General features: G+C 48.0%; 1 protein-coding gene across 1 annotated transcript; it reads left to right on the forward strand.

The window, feature by feature from the left end:
- Window positions 1-524: 524 nt before the first annotated feature.
- LOC311366841 (homeodomain-interacting protein kinase 3-like) lies at window positions 525-5,838 on the forward strand (the record flags this gene model as incomplete). The annotated part of the gene is made up of 10 exons (XM_084485608.1): window positions 525-531; window positions 1,015-1,187; window positions 1,348-1,542; window positions 3,149-3,321; window positions 3,415-3,538; window positions 3,722-3,826; window positions 3,909-4,001; window positions 4,090-4,649; window positions 4,837-4,919; window positions 5,216-5,838. The coding sequence occupies 10 exons, from the start codon at window positions 525-527 to the stop codon at window positions 5,323-5,325; spliced, it is 1,623 nt and encodes a 540-aa protein (XP_084341734.1). The 3' UTR covers window positions 5,326-5,838.
- Window positions 5,839-21,694: the final 15,856 nt, after the last annotated feature.

Raw genomic sequence — 21,694 nt, forward strand, 5'->3', positions numbered from 1 at the left:
ACTACAAGTGCATTCCCGTTACAGCATGTTATTACAAACTTCTCCATGTCTCCAAGACTGTGAGATATATACCAAATTATATAACAAAAAAAAATGAACTCCAGAGACTGTTGGGGGCATTCTCATTCCCTGATGATATTCGTGATGACAAACATTTTTGTTGATGTTTTTAAACATATTTTAATGTGTTTTCTTTGTTTGTATTGTTATTCGCTTTGAACTGGTGTAGAACCCAGTGGGAGAATGATGGCCTTGGGTCTGTCTGTTCATCAGTTGGGAGTTTTTTCTATAGCTGGTATTTTTCTTGTCATGTGACTTTAACGTTCCTAATTACACACATAGCAACCAACTAACATGCATTTAGAATGATGATGCATTTCCAATTATGACGTCACAATTTGTTCCTAAGCAATATCTTATGTTTGTCACTCAACATTGCGTGTAGTAGAGAGAAAGAGAGAGCAGCTTTGTTGAAAAGGAGAGATATTTGCAAATCAACTTTTCCACTTTGCTGTAGTGAGAACATGGACGGTGAGTTCCCAGCTCTGTGCAGAACTGTACATTTTTGGTGGACCGCTGTGAATGCTTCGGGTCTTCCGAGAGAGCTCTTCGGCTCAACATCGCCACCTTCAGTTCAGAGAAAGACGCAGCACGTTCGATACGAGTTGCAGTCGTAGGTAGATGGATCGAAAGAAAATTGTTTGTGTTTCAAAACGTGGCATCCTTGCTGGATGACGAGGATGTCCCCTCACAGTAGGAAGCTCGTCTCCACATTGAACATGCGTGTCTTTTTCTCACCTGATGGTGGCGCAGACATAAATCGGCGAAATGTAGGTTCCCTTGGTGTTATCCCGGTGTGATCAATTGGCGCTTAAACCGTAACGTTAAACGGAATGCTTACAAATGCCGGACATTTTAAAACGGGAGGGAAACACTAATACAATTTGATTACAACAATTACAAACCAATCAATCTTTGGATGTCGATTTCATGTCAATATATCCTCATCCTCAGTGTCCAAAGGAGACCTGTTAACCTCAAAGTCTTCCTCCTACCTGGTGGAAGACTTCTTGGGTGAAGGATCCTTTGGGAAGGTGGCCAGATGTGTTGAAACAGCTACCAATGTAAAGGTAGCTGTTAAAATCATCAAGAATCGCCCGTCACTGGTAGCGTCGGCTAAGCAAGAGGTAAAACAAAACACATTCATAAGTTAACAAATAATGTTATTTAAATATATATTGCTAAATATAATATGCCCATTTTCTAATTGTGTGTTTATTTTTGGTACTAGTTTTTCATGTGATTTTGCATTGTAAAATATCTCTTTAACCTGCTCTTTATTCTCAGATTCACATCTTAAAGCGCCTCCGAGCTCTGGACCCGGAAAGGTGTGGGATTGTGAGATGGATGGGGCACTTCAACCACGGTCCCCACTTCTGTCTGGTGTTTGAGCTCCTGGACCAGTCTCTCCAAGACTTTGCCAAGCAGACAGAAAACCGTGACATTCTGCCTCTGATGCAGATCAAAAATATAGTGCAACAGGTAAGGTTGGACCTCAACCTCAACACAATTGTACTATCGTTGCTCGAAACAAAATACATTGTTGTATTTTGTGTTTCTTGAGTGTGTCTGTGTGAGAAAGTGAAACCTTTCTCACTTCCAGCGACAGGACAGTTCGATTGCTATGTTTGGTCCCCCCTGACACGTGGTATGGCCTAATGGGCCTTGATTGGTCCACCTGTGACTAATTAGGTGGCCTATTTAAAGGGTGTCGCATTGTTTGTTTGGGAGGGAATGGAAGAGGTGAGGCCACTACTTGCACCCTTCTGTTAGGCTAAATTATGCTGTATTTCAGCTAGAAAATTGCTAACATATTTTGTTTTATTCTTTGTAAATGTTAATTTGTCTTTTTGGAACCATTGATTTATTTTATGTTTATTCATTGTTTGGTTTGTTTTTGGGAAGTGAATAAAACTTCTCTTTTTGGAATTGGCCTCGTCTCACTCTCCAATCCAGTTCACCACATCCTGAAGTGGAGTGAGCCGAGAGGTTCATTTCCACAGTCTGATTGCGTTTAAGACTTTGGATTTAATCATCACACTTTGCTCTTAGGTACTGTGGTGGATAAGGGTGCAAATGTGTCACCTTTCGGCAAATTCTGTTTTTTAACTCAATTAGTGCATCCTCGTGAATTGCGTAGATATGCAAAAATATATACATATAAAAATAGATATTATTTGTGTTATCCTCATGGTTAAGACCCACATAAACAACGGCAATATAATGCCTTATCTCGGTTCGGTGCGGCTCAGTCCTCTTATATTGGCGTTTCCACTGCCAAAAGCGAGGCAGGGTCCGAAAATGGTGGCGCTACACACGCCATCTGTTGATTGGTGGAAAGAATCGTCACTTCCGTGCGACAGGGTGATCAAAACAAACACAGTACCCAAGAGGTATTTCTGATGATTTGATTTGAGTTTATTTATTTATCATTTCACATAGAAAATTTGAATAGATGTTTATACAAGGTTTTCTTATTGTTAGCACTGCTTCATATAGTAGGTCTGAATATCACTGACAGGCTTTTATGTGTCACTTAAACAGAGTTTGTTTAGAAGAAGTTTGTTTTCTTTATTTTCTGGACAAAATGTCACCTTTTTGGGTCATCACCAGTTTGCACCCCTGTAAACCTCATTTAACACTTGAACAAAATAAGAGAGTTTGAGGAGTCTGAAGTATGAAAGATGAAGACTTTATTATCACTCGGGAACACGTAAAAAAGCAAAGCCTGAGCTAGTTTGCAAAATAACCAAAGAACCACTCTCCAGACCTCTGCCTATGCTCCATTCTGTCCATACATCATCCATACGTCTTCACCTCATCCCATGCATTCTTCTCTTATGTGAAAATCGACTATACTTACAGTACGCTCTTACACTCCTAACCAGTTCTCTCTAGTTCTCCTCTCGGCTCACAGCCTGTGTCTCACCATATAAGGAACATGCTAGCAACACAAACATTAAACATGTGAAGCTTGGAGTGGCTCCAGAGGCCAACCGCACTCGCCGACCTCGGTGCAGCCATGATGGTAGCATACCACAGCTGTACTGGGGGAGAGTGGTAACTGTCATCAAATATTGATTTTCAGCTGGCCTCAGCCCTTGAGCACCTTGGCAACCTTGGGATCATTCATGGCGACCTGAAGCTTGACAACGTCATGATGACAGGACAGGACACTCAAGTCAAAATCATTGACTTCGGCTGTTCCCTCCATTTGTCCCAGGCAATAATTGGCTACAATTTCGGGGCCCTCTGGTACAGGTAACGTAACTGACAGCCATCCTGACCTGGTTGGTTCCTATTGGTTGCTGATTACAATGGTTTCTCCAATTTCCTATCTTTCTTTCTTTTCAGATCCCCAGAGATCATGCTGGGTCTCCCATATTCAGGCATGGTTGATATGTGGTCCCTGGGTTGCATGACAGCTGAATTGTTAATTGGCAACCCCCTTTATCCCGGCGACACAGAGTATGATATGGTAAGTCTAACCGTGTATTTCAATATACCAAAAACCTTTTACACTAAGACAATGTTCAAATTACAAGTCTGAGTCTGTGGGGATCATTGGAAATATTTTTGAATCCCTGAACAATAATAATATTCTCCCACATAATCCAGTGGCTGGTGGCTAACAGTAAGGATGTGTTGTGTTGTGTTTCAGTGGGAATACATCATACATACCCATGGTGAGCTTCCTGATGCTATGCTGGACCAAGGCATCAAAAGCCATTTGTGTTTCACCAAAGGATCAGTCTGGAGACTCAAGGTATCACTATACGTGTCTGTCCACCTGTCTTACACTCTCTACGGGTCAATAGAACTTAACCAAAACAGATGCAATTTTCCAGACAGAACAGGAGTATAACAAGAGCATGAGGAGCACATGGCTCAGGTGGCCCAGATTGTTTCCTCCTTTCACCTCCCTGGAGGAGGTTGTGGAGGTAGGTGTTGATCCAGTAACGTTGTATACTTTAATGCAGTGGCCATGTTGTGTCCCATCTTCTAAATCATTTCACTTTAAACCTGAAGGTAGGATATCAGCCAGGCCAACCTATCCCGCCCAGCTTCACGGACCTGTTGAAGAGGATGCTCCATCTGGATTGCGACCAGCGCATCACACCACACGCACTGCTGGAGCATCCCTTCATCAGCCTGGGGAGAGAGATCCATACCGACAGCAGCTTCCCTGAGCCCACTGTGGACCAGCCCCACAGCAGCTTCCCTGAGCCCACTGTGGTTCAGCCCTACAGCAGCAGCCCTGAGCCCACTATGGTCCAGCCCTACAGCAGCAGCCCTGAGCCCACTATGGTCCAGACCTACAGCAGCAGCCCTGAGCCCACTATGGTCCAGCCCTACAGCAGCTTCCCTGGTCCCTGGTCCACTAGTGTGGACCACCACAATGGCAGCAGCTTCCCTGATCCCAGTGTGGACCAGCCCTACAGCAGCAGCCCTGAGCCCACTATGGTCCAGCCCTACAGCAGCTTCCCTGAGTCCATTGTGGTCCAGCCCTGCAGTCTACCTGTGAGCCACACACCTTCTGTGTCAGAGGAAGAGAAGAAGGCCAAAGAGAACAAAGACAGTGGCAAAGGGTAGGTGTGCCATTCACTCTGCCATTCATGCTTCCTAGATCTGCTAATGAGTTGCTTCCTAATATTATGCTTTCAACATTCATTTGATTCTAGGCTCATGCACTGCTTAATTGTCTTTTTTTATCTGGATTTGTTGATGGAATTACGATATATTAAAAATCTTTTCTCTTGATTTTTGATTTTCCAGCACTGCATCCATACCTACCGCTTCCTATGGGGTTGCCACGGAGACTGTGGAGGTCAAGCCAGCCGTAGCAGACATCCCACTAGGTTTGTCAGAAGTCTAAAGCCTTAGTCTACTCATGCTTGCATCTTTTTTACTTTTGTTTTATTTATAATTCTGATGTTTCTTAATCACTGCTGTTTATTATTTGGCTATTTTTACTTTTTGTTTGACATAATGTCAAAGTTATTGTCTGTTGTCTATATTTTATGTTTCGGACCCCAGGAAGACTAGCTCTCATTTCGGTGTGCTGCTAATGGGGATCCTAATAAATCATAAATCATAAATCATGCTTGTATTTTAAACTAAAACATTTTTTTTCCTGTTTTGGTGTCATTTTCAGATGTCACCCCAAAGAAGACGAAGACACGGGGCAGAGTAAAGAGGTTCTTTAAGACGGTGTTGAAGTCCCTCTGCTGCTGTTGCTGCTTTGCCCATGGGGACCTGGACTAACTGGTTCATACATGGACTAGCCCTACAGCAGCTGCTGGCCAGAGACCAGTGTGGACCACAAAAACAGCTGCTGACCTGAGCCCAGTGTGGACCACCACAATAGATGCTGCCCTATACGCAGCCTGGACCACCGCAAAGGCTGCTGCATTGAGACTAGTGTTGACCACCGCAAAGTCAGCTGCTGCCCTGAGACTAGTGTGGTCCACCCCAACCGCTGTTGCCTTGAGCCCATTGTGGACCACCACAACATGAGCTCCATCTTGGAAAAGGAGACACAACCTGTGCTAATTGACAGCCATCCTGACCTGGTTGGTTCCTATTGGTTGCCGATTACAATGGTTTCTCCAATTTCCTATCTTTCTTTCTTTTCAGATCCCCAGAGATCATGCTGGGTCTCCCATATTCAGGCATGGTTGATATGTGGTCCCTGGGTTGCAGTCTACCTGTGAGCCACACACCTTCTGTGTCAGAGGAAGAGAAGAAGGCCAAAGAGAACAAAGACAGTGGTAAAGGGTAGGTGTGCCATTCACTCTCCGATGCTTCCTAGATCTGCTAATGAGTTGCTTCCTAATATTATGCTTTCAACATTCATTTGATTCTAGACTCATGCACTGCGTAATTGTCTTTTTTATCAGGATTTGTTGATGGAATTACAATATATTAAAAATCTTTTCTCTTGATTTTTGATTTTCCAGCACTGCATCCATACCTACCGCTTCCTATGGGGTTGCCACGGAGACTGTGGAGGTCAAGCCAGCTGTAGCAGACATCCCACTAGGTTTGTCAGAAGTCTAAAGCCTTAGTCTACCCATGCTTGTATTTTAAACTAAAACATTTTTTTTTTTTCCTCTTTTGGTGTCATTTTCAGATGTCACCCCAAAGAAGAAGACACAGGGCAGAGTAAAGAGGTTCATACATGGACTAGCCCTACAGCAGCTGCTGGCCAGAGACCAGTGTGGACCACAAAAACAGCTGCTGCCCTGAGACTAGTGTGGTCCACCCCAACCGCTGTTGCCTTGAGCCCATTGTGGATCACCACAACATGAGCTCCATCTTGGAAAAGGAGACACAACCTGTGATAATTGAAAACGAAATAAAGCAAACTAATTGGAACACTGTTGCAGATAAATCCTGTGAACAGGCTTGTGATGATCTAATGTCAGCTTTCAGACAGATAATTGTGAAGTTTACACAGACAAATGAGACAAAGGTTGATGAATGTATCACAACCCCTCGAACAGTAAAGCTAAGGACATATATGGACTTGACACAGCACTAATAAAAAAAATATAAAGAAATAATCACTTACCCTTTAACTCAATTAATAAAGAAGTGTATAGATGAGAGCACTTTCCTCAGTGTCTTAAAACTTGCTATAATAACCCCTGTATACTAGTGATGGGTCGTTCGCGAACGAGTTGGCTCAAAGAGCCGGCTCTTTTAAGTGAATGATGGGAGTCGGCTCCCGAACGCGAGCCGTTGTCTTTTTTGTTCTCCCGCGCTACGGGTGCTACATGCATTCATTATATGCTTGCAATGCGTGTCACGGCGCATGCATGGCAGCCAGCAACCAATCACGAGAACAAGCAGCGGGGGATTTAATGAATTAAATCATAAATTAATTCAAAAATCCCAGCGTAATGCTGTGACACCGCTAGGTGACAGTAGAGATAGACTTAATCAAAGAGCAACTTACAAATTCTAACAGCTCCCAGAGACAAGCCTTTATCCAAGCCGTGGAAGGGGTCGCCAACTCAAACACAGAGTGGAGCCCCTGGATATGTCTAATATGTAAAAACCGATTTAAAAAATGCCGGGGGAGGACCATGATGCATCCGCTCAAAAGTCCTCCACCGAAACGCCCTAGAATAGAGCCGTCGAAGTGGCCACACCCTGTGTAGAGCAGAGTGTAGTGGCTCCTGGCAGCGTCGCTATAACACACAAACAACTGTTGTGTGGCGTGCTGGCAGAACCCAAACGTAATAAGAGCGCCGTTTTAAAAGACAGCATCCAAAGGGGCTTGAGACAGAGGCTCGAAAGGGTCCCTGGATAACCCACACAACACGGTGGGAAGATCCAACCGTGGTGCAAGCATCTCTTGACCAGTGGGTGACTATAAAACCGGTTACCTTCACAGCCTGTGGGGCCAGCCTAAACGGCTGCTGCAAGGACTTGATAGTGGAGAAAGCAAAGCGTTTATCCAGTAAGCACAGAAGGAAACCAAGCTCACTGCCCACCTCACAAGAGATGGGTCAACGTGATTGTTGTCACATCACGTAGAGAAAGCGCTCCACTTCATCGCACAGAGGGCGGAAGAGGAAGGCGCTTAGGCACTCTGGATAGTGTTGATAACCACTGCTGGCAGTGTCTGCCCTGCAGGATCAACCAATCCAAAGTCTGACTGAGACCAGCCAAGACGCCGCTAGTTATGGAAACCACAGAACTAGACGGCTCTCCGGGGCCACCAGAATGAGGGACAGATCCTCCTGTTTGACCCGCTCCAAAAGAGGATGGATCAGTTGAAGCAGCGGGAATGCAAACATGAGAGCCCGCGGTTTAGGAGGGAGCGCCATTGCGTCTAACCCCCCAACGAGGAAGATCCTCGTGGCTGAGAGAGAACCACACCCTGCGGTGGGTGTTCTCTCTGGACGCTAAAAGGTCCACCTGAGCCGCTCTGCAACTTGTCTTGGCGGGGGGCCGCCGTGAGACATGAGGTGCGCTCTGAAATTCTGGGCGCCCACGATATGCAAGGCTCTAGGCTGGGCTGAGCAGATCATGACACGCTGTCTGTTCTGATCAGAACATAGCGGCCACGCACCAGGCGAGAAAAAAATAACACTTTTTTTTCACCATGGCGAGCTCTAGCACATTTATGTGTGCAGAGGGGAGCGTCAGCCTACAACTATGTGGGGGAGTCCCTCCCCAATGCGTCAACGAGGTGTCCGTAAAGATCACAACGTAAGACGCCACTCAAAGGGAATCCCCTTGAGAGGTGCAAGGGGGCTTCCCCAATATTCCTGGTCTGGCAACAGATAGCTGGTACGGAGAGCACCCTGAGCTTATATCGCCTGGGGATCCAACCCCAGGTGCATGATAGGCTAGAGCCTTGCTGTCATCGTGGCAGAGTCTAGGGAAACTCCCATAGACTAGCCGACGGCTGGGGAGCAGTGAGCTCTTCCCAGTTGATGGCTAAACGCAAGGAAGATCGAGCAATCGTTTATCACCGTCATGGTGTCACATCTCGCAGCTTCCTCTGAGTGGCTCAGGACAAGCAGGTCGTCGAGATACAAAATAATATTTTTATCCCTTGACGCCTGAGTGGCACCAGCACAACCCCCACACTATGAGGAGGTGCGCGGAACCTGCTTTTTTAGATCCAGAATGGGCTCGTCTCTGAAGAGACAGCCACCTCCACTGCAGAGTCATGCTCTCAGCAGGGACCTAGCTCAATAGGCCGAGGTTGTACAAAACACAACGGCTCTATAAATAGCCCTAAATTCTCCTAAGAGCACGCAAAGCGATGATGAGGAGAATAGAGTGAGTCTGTAACTTCTGACTCAACCCCATTTCATAGAATATATGAAAAAAGGGCGGCGATGCAGAGAAACAAAGATTCTCCTATGTCCGCCACTGGGGGCGGAGCTAGGAAAAACCCAAGCAACCAACTGCGGCGAGCAACACGGCCCCTCCCAACGAGAGGAGCGGAGTGATGGAAGAGCTCGTCTGCAGGGGAGGCCGAAGCGACAGAGGACCGTGCCACGAGCGTAACGGGCAGCTCCGCCTTCTCCATACGTCAAACCGACTGTAGAGGGAGAAAGCGGGGGAAGTCAGGGTCTAGGGGACTGCCCGGTACACGCGGCCGTACAAACGGCGTCAGGTGACGAGCCCCAGGCCGCTCGTGAAGGCCACGGGAACGCCGCACGGAGGCGGGGGAACCCCGGGCTATACTACGCCGCCCTACAACCACAAGGGAGGGCGTCTTCACGCTGTGTTTGTGATGGAGTTGCTTGTCTGCAAGCGGAAAAAAAAAGGTCCCCACCTCAGTGTGTTATCCAACCATGTTGTAGAAATAACGGCGCTCTCACCAACACGCATAGCGCTCGGGGAGAGGGCGAGCAGACAGCTGATTAAAGCTGGTCTGGCCCCTTCCATCTTCACAACGTGTGTGACGTCTGGACTCGTCTGCAAGCGGAGGCAGGCCGAAGAGACCGAGCGATAGAGGAACGTACCAACGAGCAACTCCGCCTTCTCCTTACAGCGAACCGACTGTAGGAACGAGTCCCCAGCCCGCTCATCGTCGCATGGAGTCGGACGAACGCGGGCTATACTACGCCGCACTACAACCACTAGGCTGAAAGGAAGGCGCCTTCACACATTGTGTGTGTGTGATGGAAAACCACGCTGAGGTCCCCACCCCAGCGTGTTAATCGGATAAAAGCGTCGGCTCTTGCCAACGGGGAGCGAGCGAGCAGACAGCTGATTAAAGCGGTCTGGCCCCTTCCCACCTTCATGTGTGTCCTGTCTGGCTCCGCAAGCGGAGAATACCGCTGCAGGGCAGGCCGAAGCGACAGGGCGACAGAGGAACGTACCAACGTACACGAGGCCGCGCGTGAGGCAACGTGCGACAAGTCGAGGATGTCGCCGCATGGAGGCGGACGAACACGGGCTATACTACACACTACACTGCACCGCACACTACAACCACTAGGCTGAAGGGAGGGCGAGGGAGCGTGACAATTCTACACGCGGTTGTGTAAAGCGCGACTTTATAACTTTCCATCATTTATATATACAACATATATATCATTATGTGATGATAAAACAGGTCGGTCCTTCCGCGATCTGGTCCCCCTCGACGTAGCAACGACGACCGCGTTTTCCGCGTCGTCTGGCAGGAGACTCTGTCACGGCCGACAGGCGGAGGAGAGCAGGTTACGTTCGTAACATCCGCTCAGTGCTCAGTGAGGCACAGACACACACACGTCTGTCCCACAGAGGCGAGCTGTTTGGGGACGGTGGGAGGTAGCGGCTCTAGGTTCGGACGCCACCCGGCGTCCGGACAGTAGACCTAGCTTTAGGGGTTTTTCCTCCACCATGTTAAGTCTTCTTCTATGATGCCGACTTCACTGGCACCGTCGACGCGAACGGCGCGGCGCCGCTTGCATGCTGCTGGAAGCGCCGCCGGGCAGGAGGAGCGGAGAGGCTTTACCTCTGTGGGCTCCGTCACACCGCCGCTGCGTTTCTTCATTCGTAGATAGTCGAAGTAGTTGACTGCTGAAAGAAATTGCTGAAAGAAAAGGGACGAACGCTGCTATGCGCCACGTTATATACACGGTGCCGTGGGGAGTGTGGGCGGTGCCCACGTTGATTGGTGCATAGCTGAAATTTTCAGTGCGCGCAAGCACGCGCACGGGACAAGCCTATGACTGTGTGTTCACACCGCACTTCGCCCCGCGACACGTTTCAATGCAAAGTGAACGTAGAGACGCGAATCGGGCAAAAAATTTTGTCGCCGAAACTCGCGACAAGATTTGATTGACGGCGCGACATTTTTCCACGTGAACGGCGAGCGCGTTCACAAGGATTTGCAGCGCGACAAATTCGCTGAAGTTTAAATATTTTAACTTTTCCGCGGCATTCGCGTGAGACAGCCAATCAGCGTTCACTCCCTGGGGGTAACGTGGGTGAAGTAACGTAAAACAGCCAATCAGTGTTCAACCGGCTGGGCCAACCGTTCCCTGCACTCCGCAGTGAACCGCAGCTCGAAGGAGAAAGTGATTGTTGCCGTTTGCGACTCCCGGAGCTCTATCTATATATAATATTATATGATATTATATATATTATATATAAATATCTATATAATATAAACATATATATAATATCACGGCACAAAGCGGTGTGCGCCTCCGGATTATATTATTAACCCATAAACGACGGGCATTCCGACGTCTCTCCCTCTTCCACAACAGGTAGAGACACGCAATGGTGGTTATCTCGGCCATGGTTGATGAGAATGAATTGGCATAAAGCACCGTTGGCGGGCAAAAGACGTTGTCACACATAACTGCACAGCGACAGATTATGATTTGTCGCGCAGCAACATTCCCACATTCACACGTTTCGCCTGTTCGCGCGAAGAGGCGAAACGTGTGTCTTTTGGTGTGAACACACAGTTAGGCAAAGCTTAGACGGCGTAGCCTACATGAAATAGAACCCTTTCGCTAGGGCAGCGTCTCCGCGCCCCACTACTGGGGCGCGGAGACATGCCAGGTGGGGCGCGAACTGAGGCGATAAACTGGAGTTTTTATTTATATATATTTTATTTCTGTATGCCTTCCTTTATTGATAATAACAAGCATACACCTCCATCTCACAAAACAACCTAACTCAAACATTGCAATCTAGACTCTTGTTGTCTCGGCTGTTCTTTGTTTGGGCCGTGGGTACAGCAGGCGAGGGCAGCTCAACTCGCTTCCAACAAGTTCAAAAACTTGCGACTTCAAAAAACGAACAAAACTGTTTTCTAAGTTAAGGAAATGATACTGGGAAACGAATAAACCATTATAAGCAACGAGTGAACCTAATAAGCAGTTTTCACCTGACAAACAATAAATAAATAAACAAACAATGTAACAAATATTGTTTATTCATTGCCTATGTCCACTGTGTTAATTCTTTGACCTGAGCAAAGAAGTATGCAAGTATGTCAAAAGTAGGGCCACAGCTGATGAGCTGAAGTAAACATGCCATTAATTACGCGCAATTACGCGCCAAAGACTAGTCGATGTCTCCTGGCACGGTCGACTAGTGATAGTAACGTCGACCCATCGATTCGTCGACTAGTCTATGCAACCCCTAGCGGCCACAATACGGACGTGTGATGACGCACCAATAGCCGCGGTGTCACAATGGACCAAACAACTAATTGATTAATCAAGAAAATGACCAGCAGATTAATCGATTATGAAAATAATTGTTAGTTGTAGCCCTAATCCTCAAATTACCAATGTTGAACTTCAATATTAACCAGAAAGTTATTTTATATCAATAGTTTTATTTATTATTATTTTATTTTTCTCAGGGTAACATAAACGTTATCCAGCTATATCACAACTTACTGATCTCAGTGATGTGACGGTGGTGGCAAAGTTGGAAGTGCCTGTAGCACTGGGCACCACTGGTGTTGAAACCTGAAACAAGAGCCCGCATTTTAGATGTCAGATATAGCGGCAAAGTACGTTAATATTACACATGTTAACCACAGCACAGGCTTCATAGAGTAAGTGGTCAGTTTTGTCACTGGTAACCACTAAGTCAACTAGGTTATGGGTAACTTAAGTTACCTTTCTCAGTCACATTAACTACAGAGAGTCCTTACAGTGGTAATGGTAGTACAACAAAACTTTAGCTAGCATCCGTCACACAGCTAACTGGCTGGGTTAGCTAACAGTGGCTTATTATGCAATCAAACAGAATAGGTTTGAGAGCAAAACTTTCCACACTGCAATCAAAAAATAGATTTGAGAGCAAAACTATCGACACTGCAATCAAAAAATGTTTTATTGCAAGTAAAATAAATGTGATTAAAATGTATTAATGGGAATCCAAAAGTTTTGTTTGCAAATCCAAAAGTTTTGTTTGCAAATCCAAAAGTTTTGTTTGCGAATCCAAAAGTTTTGCTTGCGAATCCAAAAGTTTTGCTTGCTGTTGAGCTGAATCTCGTGGGCGGGACCTACACTGAAAGATGTAAGACACGTCTCTATTGGCCAGTCTCGATCGGAGTGATAGCTTGGCAACTCTGCTCCTGAGTCCCGCTCGGTCTCATCATGGACTTCAAAACTCCCTCTCTCGTTACTAACTGTGGATGTTGCCAAGCTGTCACTCCGATCGGTCAGAAGAACAATGCCCTGACCTTTGCAAAAATCAACAGCTCTCACAGAGATGTGTGAGGAGTGATTATCCAGCAGGAGCAAAACTTTTCTCTCTGGACTCACCTTTGTATGTTTCGCAAAGTGACCAAGAAAAGACAATAAATCCTCCTCCTGCATCCAGCCTGACTTATTAGCAGTTCCAGCAATTCCTATTGGCCTGCTCTGTACAAAGTGTTCCTTAAAGTTATTTCCGGGGAACACAAAGAATCGGGGAATGGAATTCCCCAGAGCTTGCACAGCGTATGCGACTGATACCAATGTGCCTCTCTCACCCGAAGTCATGGCTCCAACCTGCTTGACCCCCCGGCGCGCTACCACTCGGGATGGTGCCTGCACAGTTGTGACGCCTGTCTCGTCCATGTTCCAAATGTCGGAACCATCGAAGCGGTTCTTTTCTATTGCCTCCGACAGGCGACTGAAGAAGAGCTTGACATTTGTCTTGTTGAAGGAGGTGGCCCTTGAAAGGCTTGTTGCCTGTGGACACCTAAGAGATAGTCTGGGGTGTCGTTTCGGAAAACTGCTGAACCAGTCAGGCCCCGCCATCAGCTTATCGTCCCAGGTTTCAGGATGATTTATTTCAAAACTCACGGCTAGCTGATATGCAAACTTTCTGACCTATGCAAAAGCATAAAAGGAAGTCTGAGTTAGGACACACATTTCTGTTGATTGTCTAAATTCATATGTTGGTATTTATTCTTTTTTTTTCTTTTACCTGCTTTTATGTAATTTATTTATCATTCACAAACATTGAAAGATTGCCTATTCTACACTGTTCTCAGCTATCATGCTTACCTCACGTGGAGTTAGCCCAAAGTATATATCAGCTGCCTGGCTAATGTACTCTGTCAATAGATCCTCCTGCTCCCTGCTGAAGACTTGGTTTGGACTGACGTATCCTACCCGAGGAAGGTCCCGGGATCCCTGATCTTTAAGAAGTTTAAACTTCTTCCAATATCTATTAAGCGTAACATGGCAGATACCATGCTTTTTTGCCACTGCCCTGACACATGGTGGCATAAGTATGTGAGAATCAAGTTGTTTCAGGGTGTTTTGATGTACTACAAAATGGCAGGGAGGGCTAATTATGTGAATAAAATTTATACAAATCCACCAGTGGCAGCATTGTACTTTGAAAGCTGGTGGGCAGCATGTCTTGGACTACAAGGGCAGAAGGAAAGGATGCAAAGCCAATTAGTCAAATCAGGCCTACTCTTGATTTGTAGAACTAAATAAAAAAATCTGGGCCTATTTTTGGCCTCAATGACTGAAGCTATTGGTTGTAATTTGGCTGTTTATTTTCAGCTACAATTGTTTTAAGAAAAATTAAGACACAAGACCAAAAGTGATGCCATTTAAAATGCATCATGCTCTGAATCATTCACTAACATCCTTTCCACAATATTAAACAGAACGGTCAGAGTAACAAACAATTGAAATAACAAGAACATAATTTCACAACTATTGACATGGGCTGTAAGCCTAACATTGTTTGAGGCAAATGTGGATTTTAATGGCTGTTTCAGAATGTTGGTCATGGTGTTAAGCCAAATAAGATTGAGGGACTTCATTTATAGATCAAGTCGATCCTCCTCGCTGTTTGTGTTGCAAAGATATCAGTGACCTGGTCATACCAAACGGGATATTTTTTAAGTGATTTCAGAATAACGACGAGTGTAACTCCACGTTTTCGCCACCCTTTCAGACGGCTTGGTAACCCAACGGTGGAGTACCGAAAAATAGGTAAGCTCAGCGAGTTTATTTCGGCAGACTTTTGGAGGTGGAAACGCCAATATAAGCGAACCAAACCGCATCACTCGGTGGAAACGCCAATATAAGCGTACAGAGCCGCACTGTACCGCAATGAAAAGTAGCTCACTGCTCGGTGGAAATGAGGCATACGAGCGGGTTCGTTGGTTCTCGTTACGTAGCCTGGAGACTTGAGGGGATAAACCCTCCCTTCGGGCTGCTCCACAGCCAGGGCTCCTGCTTATTAGTTCATAGCACAGCCAGGGCTCCAGCCTATTCGTGAATAGACGTTGACGCGATTCAGATCCCTTAGCTAGTCCCACCCACTCAGAGGAGGACTTTCAGAGGAGGACTTTCCTTTACTACAAGGCGAATGTTAAGAGATGTGCTACAAGGTGACTGTTAAGAGATGCAGCAGGGCCAAGGGAAGGAGACATGTGGTGGTGTTTAATCAAATCTACATTACCACCACGTGATTGAGGATGGCACATCTACCAGTGGTAGATGTGCCAAAGGTACCAAGCAATCACTAGGTTTTGCAGGTAATATAGCCGTCTTTGTAGGTGGTAGACTACCACCTACAAAGACGGCTATATTACCTGCAAAACCTACCTTTGGTCCTTCAAGCATCAGCTTTAGCGACCAGTAAATTAACAATTACAGTTAATACAAACATACTGACAGAAGAATATATATTGAAGGCAAATGTTGATGTGTTTGCAATGAATGAAGGGTGGAATTAGTTTTTTTTACTGGAGTAGCTCTCTAATTTCGCTGTATTGTAAAATGCAATGACAATAAAGGAATTCTAATTCTAATTCTAAACTACATGTAAATTGCTATACTACCAGGATATCACACTCTAATCGGCGCGGCTAATCACCGCGCCATACATGATAAAAGACAATGAATTTTCAAACCTGAAACAAACATATTTTTATTCATAGATCAACAGTCTGTCCTGAGTCTTTAGTCTGTGCTGCCTGCACATTAACTGTCCTCGGCCTCGCGGCTGCTGCAACCTGCGCTCTCTTCATCTAGGCCTACTGTCTTAATTGTGGAATGTAAAAAAAAAAGCCGGGGCGGGGCTGCTGCAGCCAATTAGCAGCGGCGGGGGCTGGCTGCAGCACGACTCAACCTCTACGGCAGTGAACCCCAATTAGCGGCCCGCGGGCCAGATTCGGCCCGCAGGAGCCAAATGTCCGGCCCGCGCTGACCCAGTGGCATTCACATGTAAAAAAAAAAAAAAATAATAATATTTTAATTTTTTTTGTTGTTGTTTACAGACTGATGTTATTTGCTACACATATTTAAAAAGTTTAAAAGTAATGTCACATATTGTGGTATCACATTTTAAAGCTAACTAACTAAAATCTTCCTGTGTCTCTTAGAGAGGGAGAGAGAGACATATAGAGAGGGGAAGAGAGTGGATGTGAACACACACTGATCTGGATGGATGGCACCAGGCCCAATGCCCTGTTGAAGACACACTGTGCTGATGCTATTTAAGTTTTTATGTTTGGGGCTGCTGCACTGTGTGCGTGTTTGTGTGAGTGACTTTTTGTTTGCTGATGTTCCAGCGGCATTTTAATAAATTAATGGTAGGTTTTGGACAAATTTTGTTTCAAGAGAGCATTATTGTGTGACTCCTAACACAGGGTATTTTCAACTACTACTAATAATTATAGTAATGATAATTAAAGCAAAATGTGCACATAAAAATGACGAATTAAATTTTTTTAACAATATCTCGGCCCTTGGCGTGGCATGCTTGACCAAATTTGGCCCTCTGGCAAAACTAATTGGGGAACCCTGCTCTACGGACTGTTTTTAATGTTTATCAGCCAATAACTACTCAATCAGAGGCGGAGGAGTACTCGGAAGAGTCTGGAGAATTCCCGGTGGGCCGCCGGGCTGATTACTGCGGGATAACAATATTGCGTTTATAAAAGTTCCTTGCTGCGTCGTCCGGCAGCCTGAGCTGTGTGCCCGCAGCCTCTCAGCTCTCACTCACCCAACACACGCAACAACGATCACAAACTGTCAACGTCGCAACCAAGTCTATTATATGAGGGGCGTAAATGAGCGGCCTCTCCAAGTGGTACAGCCCAGGTGGGCCTTGAACTGCGATTGGTCAGAAAGACGTAACAGCTATGACAACATTGAACTCGTATTAAAATCCCATATTGGCTTTAAACCTTAAAAGGGGGCAGGACACTTAAAATCAATTCAATCAATCTTTCTAACCAATATATTCACCAAATAATAAATAATTTCAACCAAATTTGCGAATAGACAACATGATGTGTTTAATAAACCATCATTGAATTCTGGACAACAGATTATTCAGGTTTTATCAATTTATTACTTAAGGTTGCATTTTGATTTGTATATAAAACTGTAACAATTTGATGTCAAATGTTGACATCAGCAGTAGATGAGTTGCAACACTGTAAATTAAACATGTTTTGCTCAGTCCTGTTAAGGGTTCACAGCTGCCCTCCGGTGGTCAATATGGTTCCTCAGTTCGATAGATAGCAAAATAGAAATATAGAGTCATCTCAATGCGGTTCAGTGGTTTCCCCAAATTATGAAAACAGATAATCATCTGATCATTTCACAGATGTCTTGGCACTGGGAAGTTCAAGTGTCAATGCAGCTTGGACAATGTTTTATCTTCCAATGTTTCAAAACACTTGATGCAGAACTAAATGTGTTTGTTCAGTTCTACTAAATGACCGTAGTTGATATCAGAAATGTCTTGGCAAAACCAGACCTGCGTCCAGGTTAGAGTCGGTCAGAGCTTGGTCATGGGGATGTGCAGGTTGTTCCATGGACCCATCCACAGCTCCTCCTCGTCTGACTGCGTTCTGTCACTCAGACACTCTGCCGGCTCCCTGGCCACCGCTCTGCCAGTGTCCTTGCCATGGCTGTCGTCCACCTCCGACTCTCTCTCCTCCCCCTCCCTCTCCACCACCTCCAATGCCGCTGCCTCCTCGCCACCCTCCCCCTCCTCCTTCTTTCTGGAGGCCTCTGGAATGTTCTCTGTGCTTCTCTGAGCAGCGGCGACAATGGTCTCCCTGGACACTAAACCTGTAGAGTGATTGCTGCCGGTCGACCACGAGGACACTCGAGAAGGTTGCACGTTTAACGTCTTCTCATCGACATTTGAGAACGTGGAGGCGGCGGTTGCAGGGGCGGCCATTTCGGAGTCGGGCCTCCGGAAGCTGTCGAGTCCCTCGTCGCTGACCTCCTCCGTGGGAGCCATTATGTGGTTGTTGAGGGGAACGCGTTCCTCCAGTGTGGCGGCCATTTTCTCCAGCTTGCGGAAGTGTTTGGCCAGCCTGGAGCTGAGAACGGGGGAGCTGAGGAGGTTGTTGTTAGTGGGGGTGGTGTGCGCTTGAACCGGCGCCACACCCGACCCCGCGCGGCGGGTGCGAACGACGGAGCCGTTTTGCGCCACGTAAACGCTGCCGTTAGAGTTGGCGTGGCTTTTGACGGACGACGCGAGGCGGTTGGGGCGCTGGGGCTCCGGGGCGCTCTCCTCGCCGGTGGAGCTCGTCTCGTACTCCCGGTCCATCACCAGCTTGACGCGGCACGTCCTACTGCCGTACTGGAGAAGGGAGGGAAGCAGGCGCGCACACGCACACGCACACACACACACACACACACACACACAGAATAGAGTGTAAACTACTTTACCTGTAATTTAAATTTATTGCACACAAAAGCACACAGACTGAGAATGAGAATCTCCACACTGGAAATGAAAAAAATATTCGAAAGGTTTTCTTCAGAGACAAATGAAGGCCAATAAGACCATCTCTCTCCATGGCCAGACGGGTTAGAAGATACAAGAAGAGAAGAGAGAGGAAGAGAGTCAGTCCCAGTAGGCTTACCAGACAGAGACATGAGAGGAGGGGAAGAAACTGTAAAAGAATAAAAGTCTGAAAACAGACGCAGTAACTTCTCGAGGACAAAGAGTCAGCGAAGAGTCTGCCAAAGCAGGCGGGAAAGAAGTACAAGAAAGTAAGTTAATTCCACTCAGGTAATCACGGCACACTCAAGCCAGGGCCGTTTGCTGGGGAAGAGCTTACTGTCTCGGCAGATCATCTAATCTCCAAGATCACAACCTCATCTCCCTCCATCCGTGCCATCTTTCTCTGTGTGTACACTTTCCTCTTCCTCCTCCTCCTCCTCATCGTCCTCTGTGATTGGCGATAGGATTTCGTTCATGATGTCAATCACGCCAAAGCTGTCCTCTGATTGGTAGACGTTTTTGTCAGAGGACCGCCTCCTTGAGGATGATGAAGTTGATGAGGATGACAAAGACCGACTCGACTTGGCAAATCGGGACCCCTTACTCTGCTTCTCTTTGTCTCCCAACTCCTCATCCTCTCCCTCTTCTTCTATTCTTCTGTGCGAAGTCGAAGAGGAGGAAGAGTGCCGGGAGGTTTTAGGCCTTGATTGCCCGAAACCATCAGTGCTTCTGTGAGTCATCCCTCTCTTCTTAACAGCTCGCCTGGAGTCGGACCTCTCAGTCCCTCCACTCGAAGCCTCGCCTTCACCCTCGTCTCCTCCTCCTCCTCCTCCTCCTCCTCCTCCTCCTCCTCCTCTCCCTTCTGAATCAGTCTCCCCGACAGAGTCCTCCCCCTCCCCTCCCCTACCGGGGTCTCGCACCCCTTCCCTCCCTCCGGCGTCCGACCCTGTCTCCTCCCCAGCCGTCCCAGATGACCGGGACTCAGTCCTGGACTCCGTACCGGACTCCGTACCGGACTCCGTACCATACTCCGTCCCGGTCCTAGAGCTCAGCTCGGCGTCCGAGTCGGCCCACTCCGATGCAGACCTATGGCTGCCCCTCTCCCACGGAGAGTCAGGGGACCTGGCCCCCCCGGGCCCCCCGCGCTCCCTGGACCCCCGCCGGGACACCTGCGCGGAGACGCTCAGATTCCCGATTGAGTCCGACCTCCTCCTCCTCCTCCCGCTGCTGAAGTCCTCCCCACCTCCACCCCCTGACCTGAGGGGCCCTTGGAGCTGGTGGTAGAGGGAGGCCAGGCTGGAGTTGGGGCCAAGCTGCTGTCTGCTGGGGGCCAGTGTTCGTGGGTCCGGTGGGCCCTTGAAGTAGCCCTCGTCGAGAAACACCGGTCCATCGGCCATGACCTCTCCCCCTGCGACCCCTCCCCCCCTCCACCCCTCCTCCCCCCCTCTGTTGCCCATCGCTATGGCCTCTATTCTCCTCATGGTCTCCAACTCTCTGCCTCTCCACCGCTCCCAGCCTCTCCCCTCTCCTTCCCCTGCCACTATCTCTCTGGCCTCCCACCTCTCCCTTCCTCCACCTCCTCCTCCTCCTCCTCCTCCTGCCCATCCGTTGCTGTCCTTCCATCGAGGTTCTCCTCCTTTCATTACTTTTCCCACTTCTTCTCCCACTCGCCCTCTCCCTCCTAGCCCCTCTCCTCCGGCCCATCCATTGCTTTCTTTCCATCGATGTTCTCCTCCTTTTGTTCTTTCTCCTCCCCCTCCTCCTCCTCTCCCTCTGACTCCTTCCATCCCTCCTCCCCCTATCCCTCCCACTCCTTCTCTCCCTCCTAGCCCCTCTCCTCCGGCCCATCCATTGCTTTCTTTCCATCGAGGTTCTCCTCCTTTTGTTCTTTCTCCTCCCCCTCCTCCCTCTCGCCCTCTCCCTCCTAGCCCCTCTCCTCCTGCCCATCCATTGCAGTCCTTCCACCGAGGATCTCCTTGCAATCTCTCTCCGTCTCCTCTTCTCCCTCTGACTCCTTCCATCCCTCCTTCCACCTCCCACCCTCTACCTCCTACTCTTTCTCTCCCTCCTCGCCCCTCTCTTCCTCTCCCTCCTCTCCCCTCTCTTCCTGCCCATCCATTGATGTCCTTCCATCGAGGATCTGCTTGCACTCTCTCTCCTCCTCTCCCTCTGACTCCTTCCATCCCTCCTTCGCCCTCCCACCCTCTACCTCCTACTCCTTCTCTCCCTCCTCCCCCATCTCCTCCTCCTCCTCTCCCTCCTAGCCCCTCTCCCCCTATCCTTCCATTGCTGTCCTTCCATCGAGCTTCTCCTTCTCCTCTTCTCCCTCTGACTCCTTCCATCCCTCCTTCGCCCTCCCACCCTCTACCTCCTGCTCCTTCTCTCCTTCCATCCCCCTCTGGCCTCGCCCCACCTGCCTCCTCCCGGGGCCCCACCCTGGCCTTGCTCCAGGGGGGGTGCAGGGCCGGGGGCGGCCCCGTCTTCTTGCCCCTAGAGGAGAACAGTGTGCTCAGCTTGAGGGCAGCCATCACCCGGGCAAATGCTGCCGCTGCTGCCCCTGTATGAGAAGCACTGGAGCTCTGGGCCTCAGTGGCTCTGGAGCTCTGGGCCTCAGTGAGGACCACTCCGTTGGCCTTGCTCTGCTCCACTGCCCGTGAGGGGCCTCGTTCTGGCCCCAGGGGGCCCGCTGTGGTTCCGGTAGTGGAGGGGGGAAGAGAAGAAAAAGGTGGAGGAGGAGGAGGAGCCAGGGGGTTTGTGGGCTGGGGGGCTGTCTTCCCCCCTCGGGGTGGTCTTCTGCCGCCACGCGCCTGTTGTCATGGCGATATTGTTGGCACACGGTAAGAAGAACCGTTCCAGGCGTTCCAGAGTTTTGTCAAAGGAAATGGTCGAACGAATATGGCGGAACAAAAACAAATAGGTTTTTTAGATGTGA

This window comes from Micromesistius poutassou (assembly GCF_964030765.1).
Source record: "Micromesistius poutassou genome assembly, chromosome: 21".
In the NCBI taxonomy this organism is placed as follows: domain Eukaryota; kingdom Metazoa; phylum Chordata; class Actinopteri; order Gadiformes; family Gadidae; genus Micromesistius; species Micromesistius poutassou.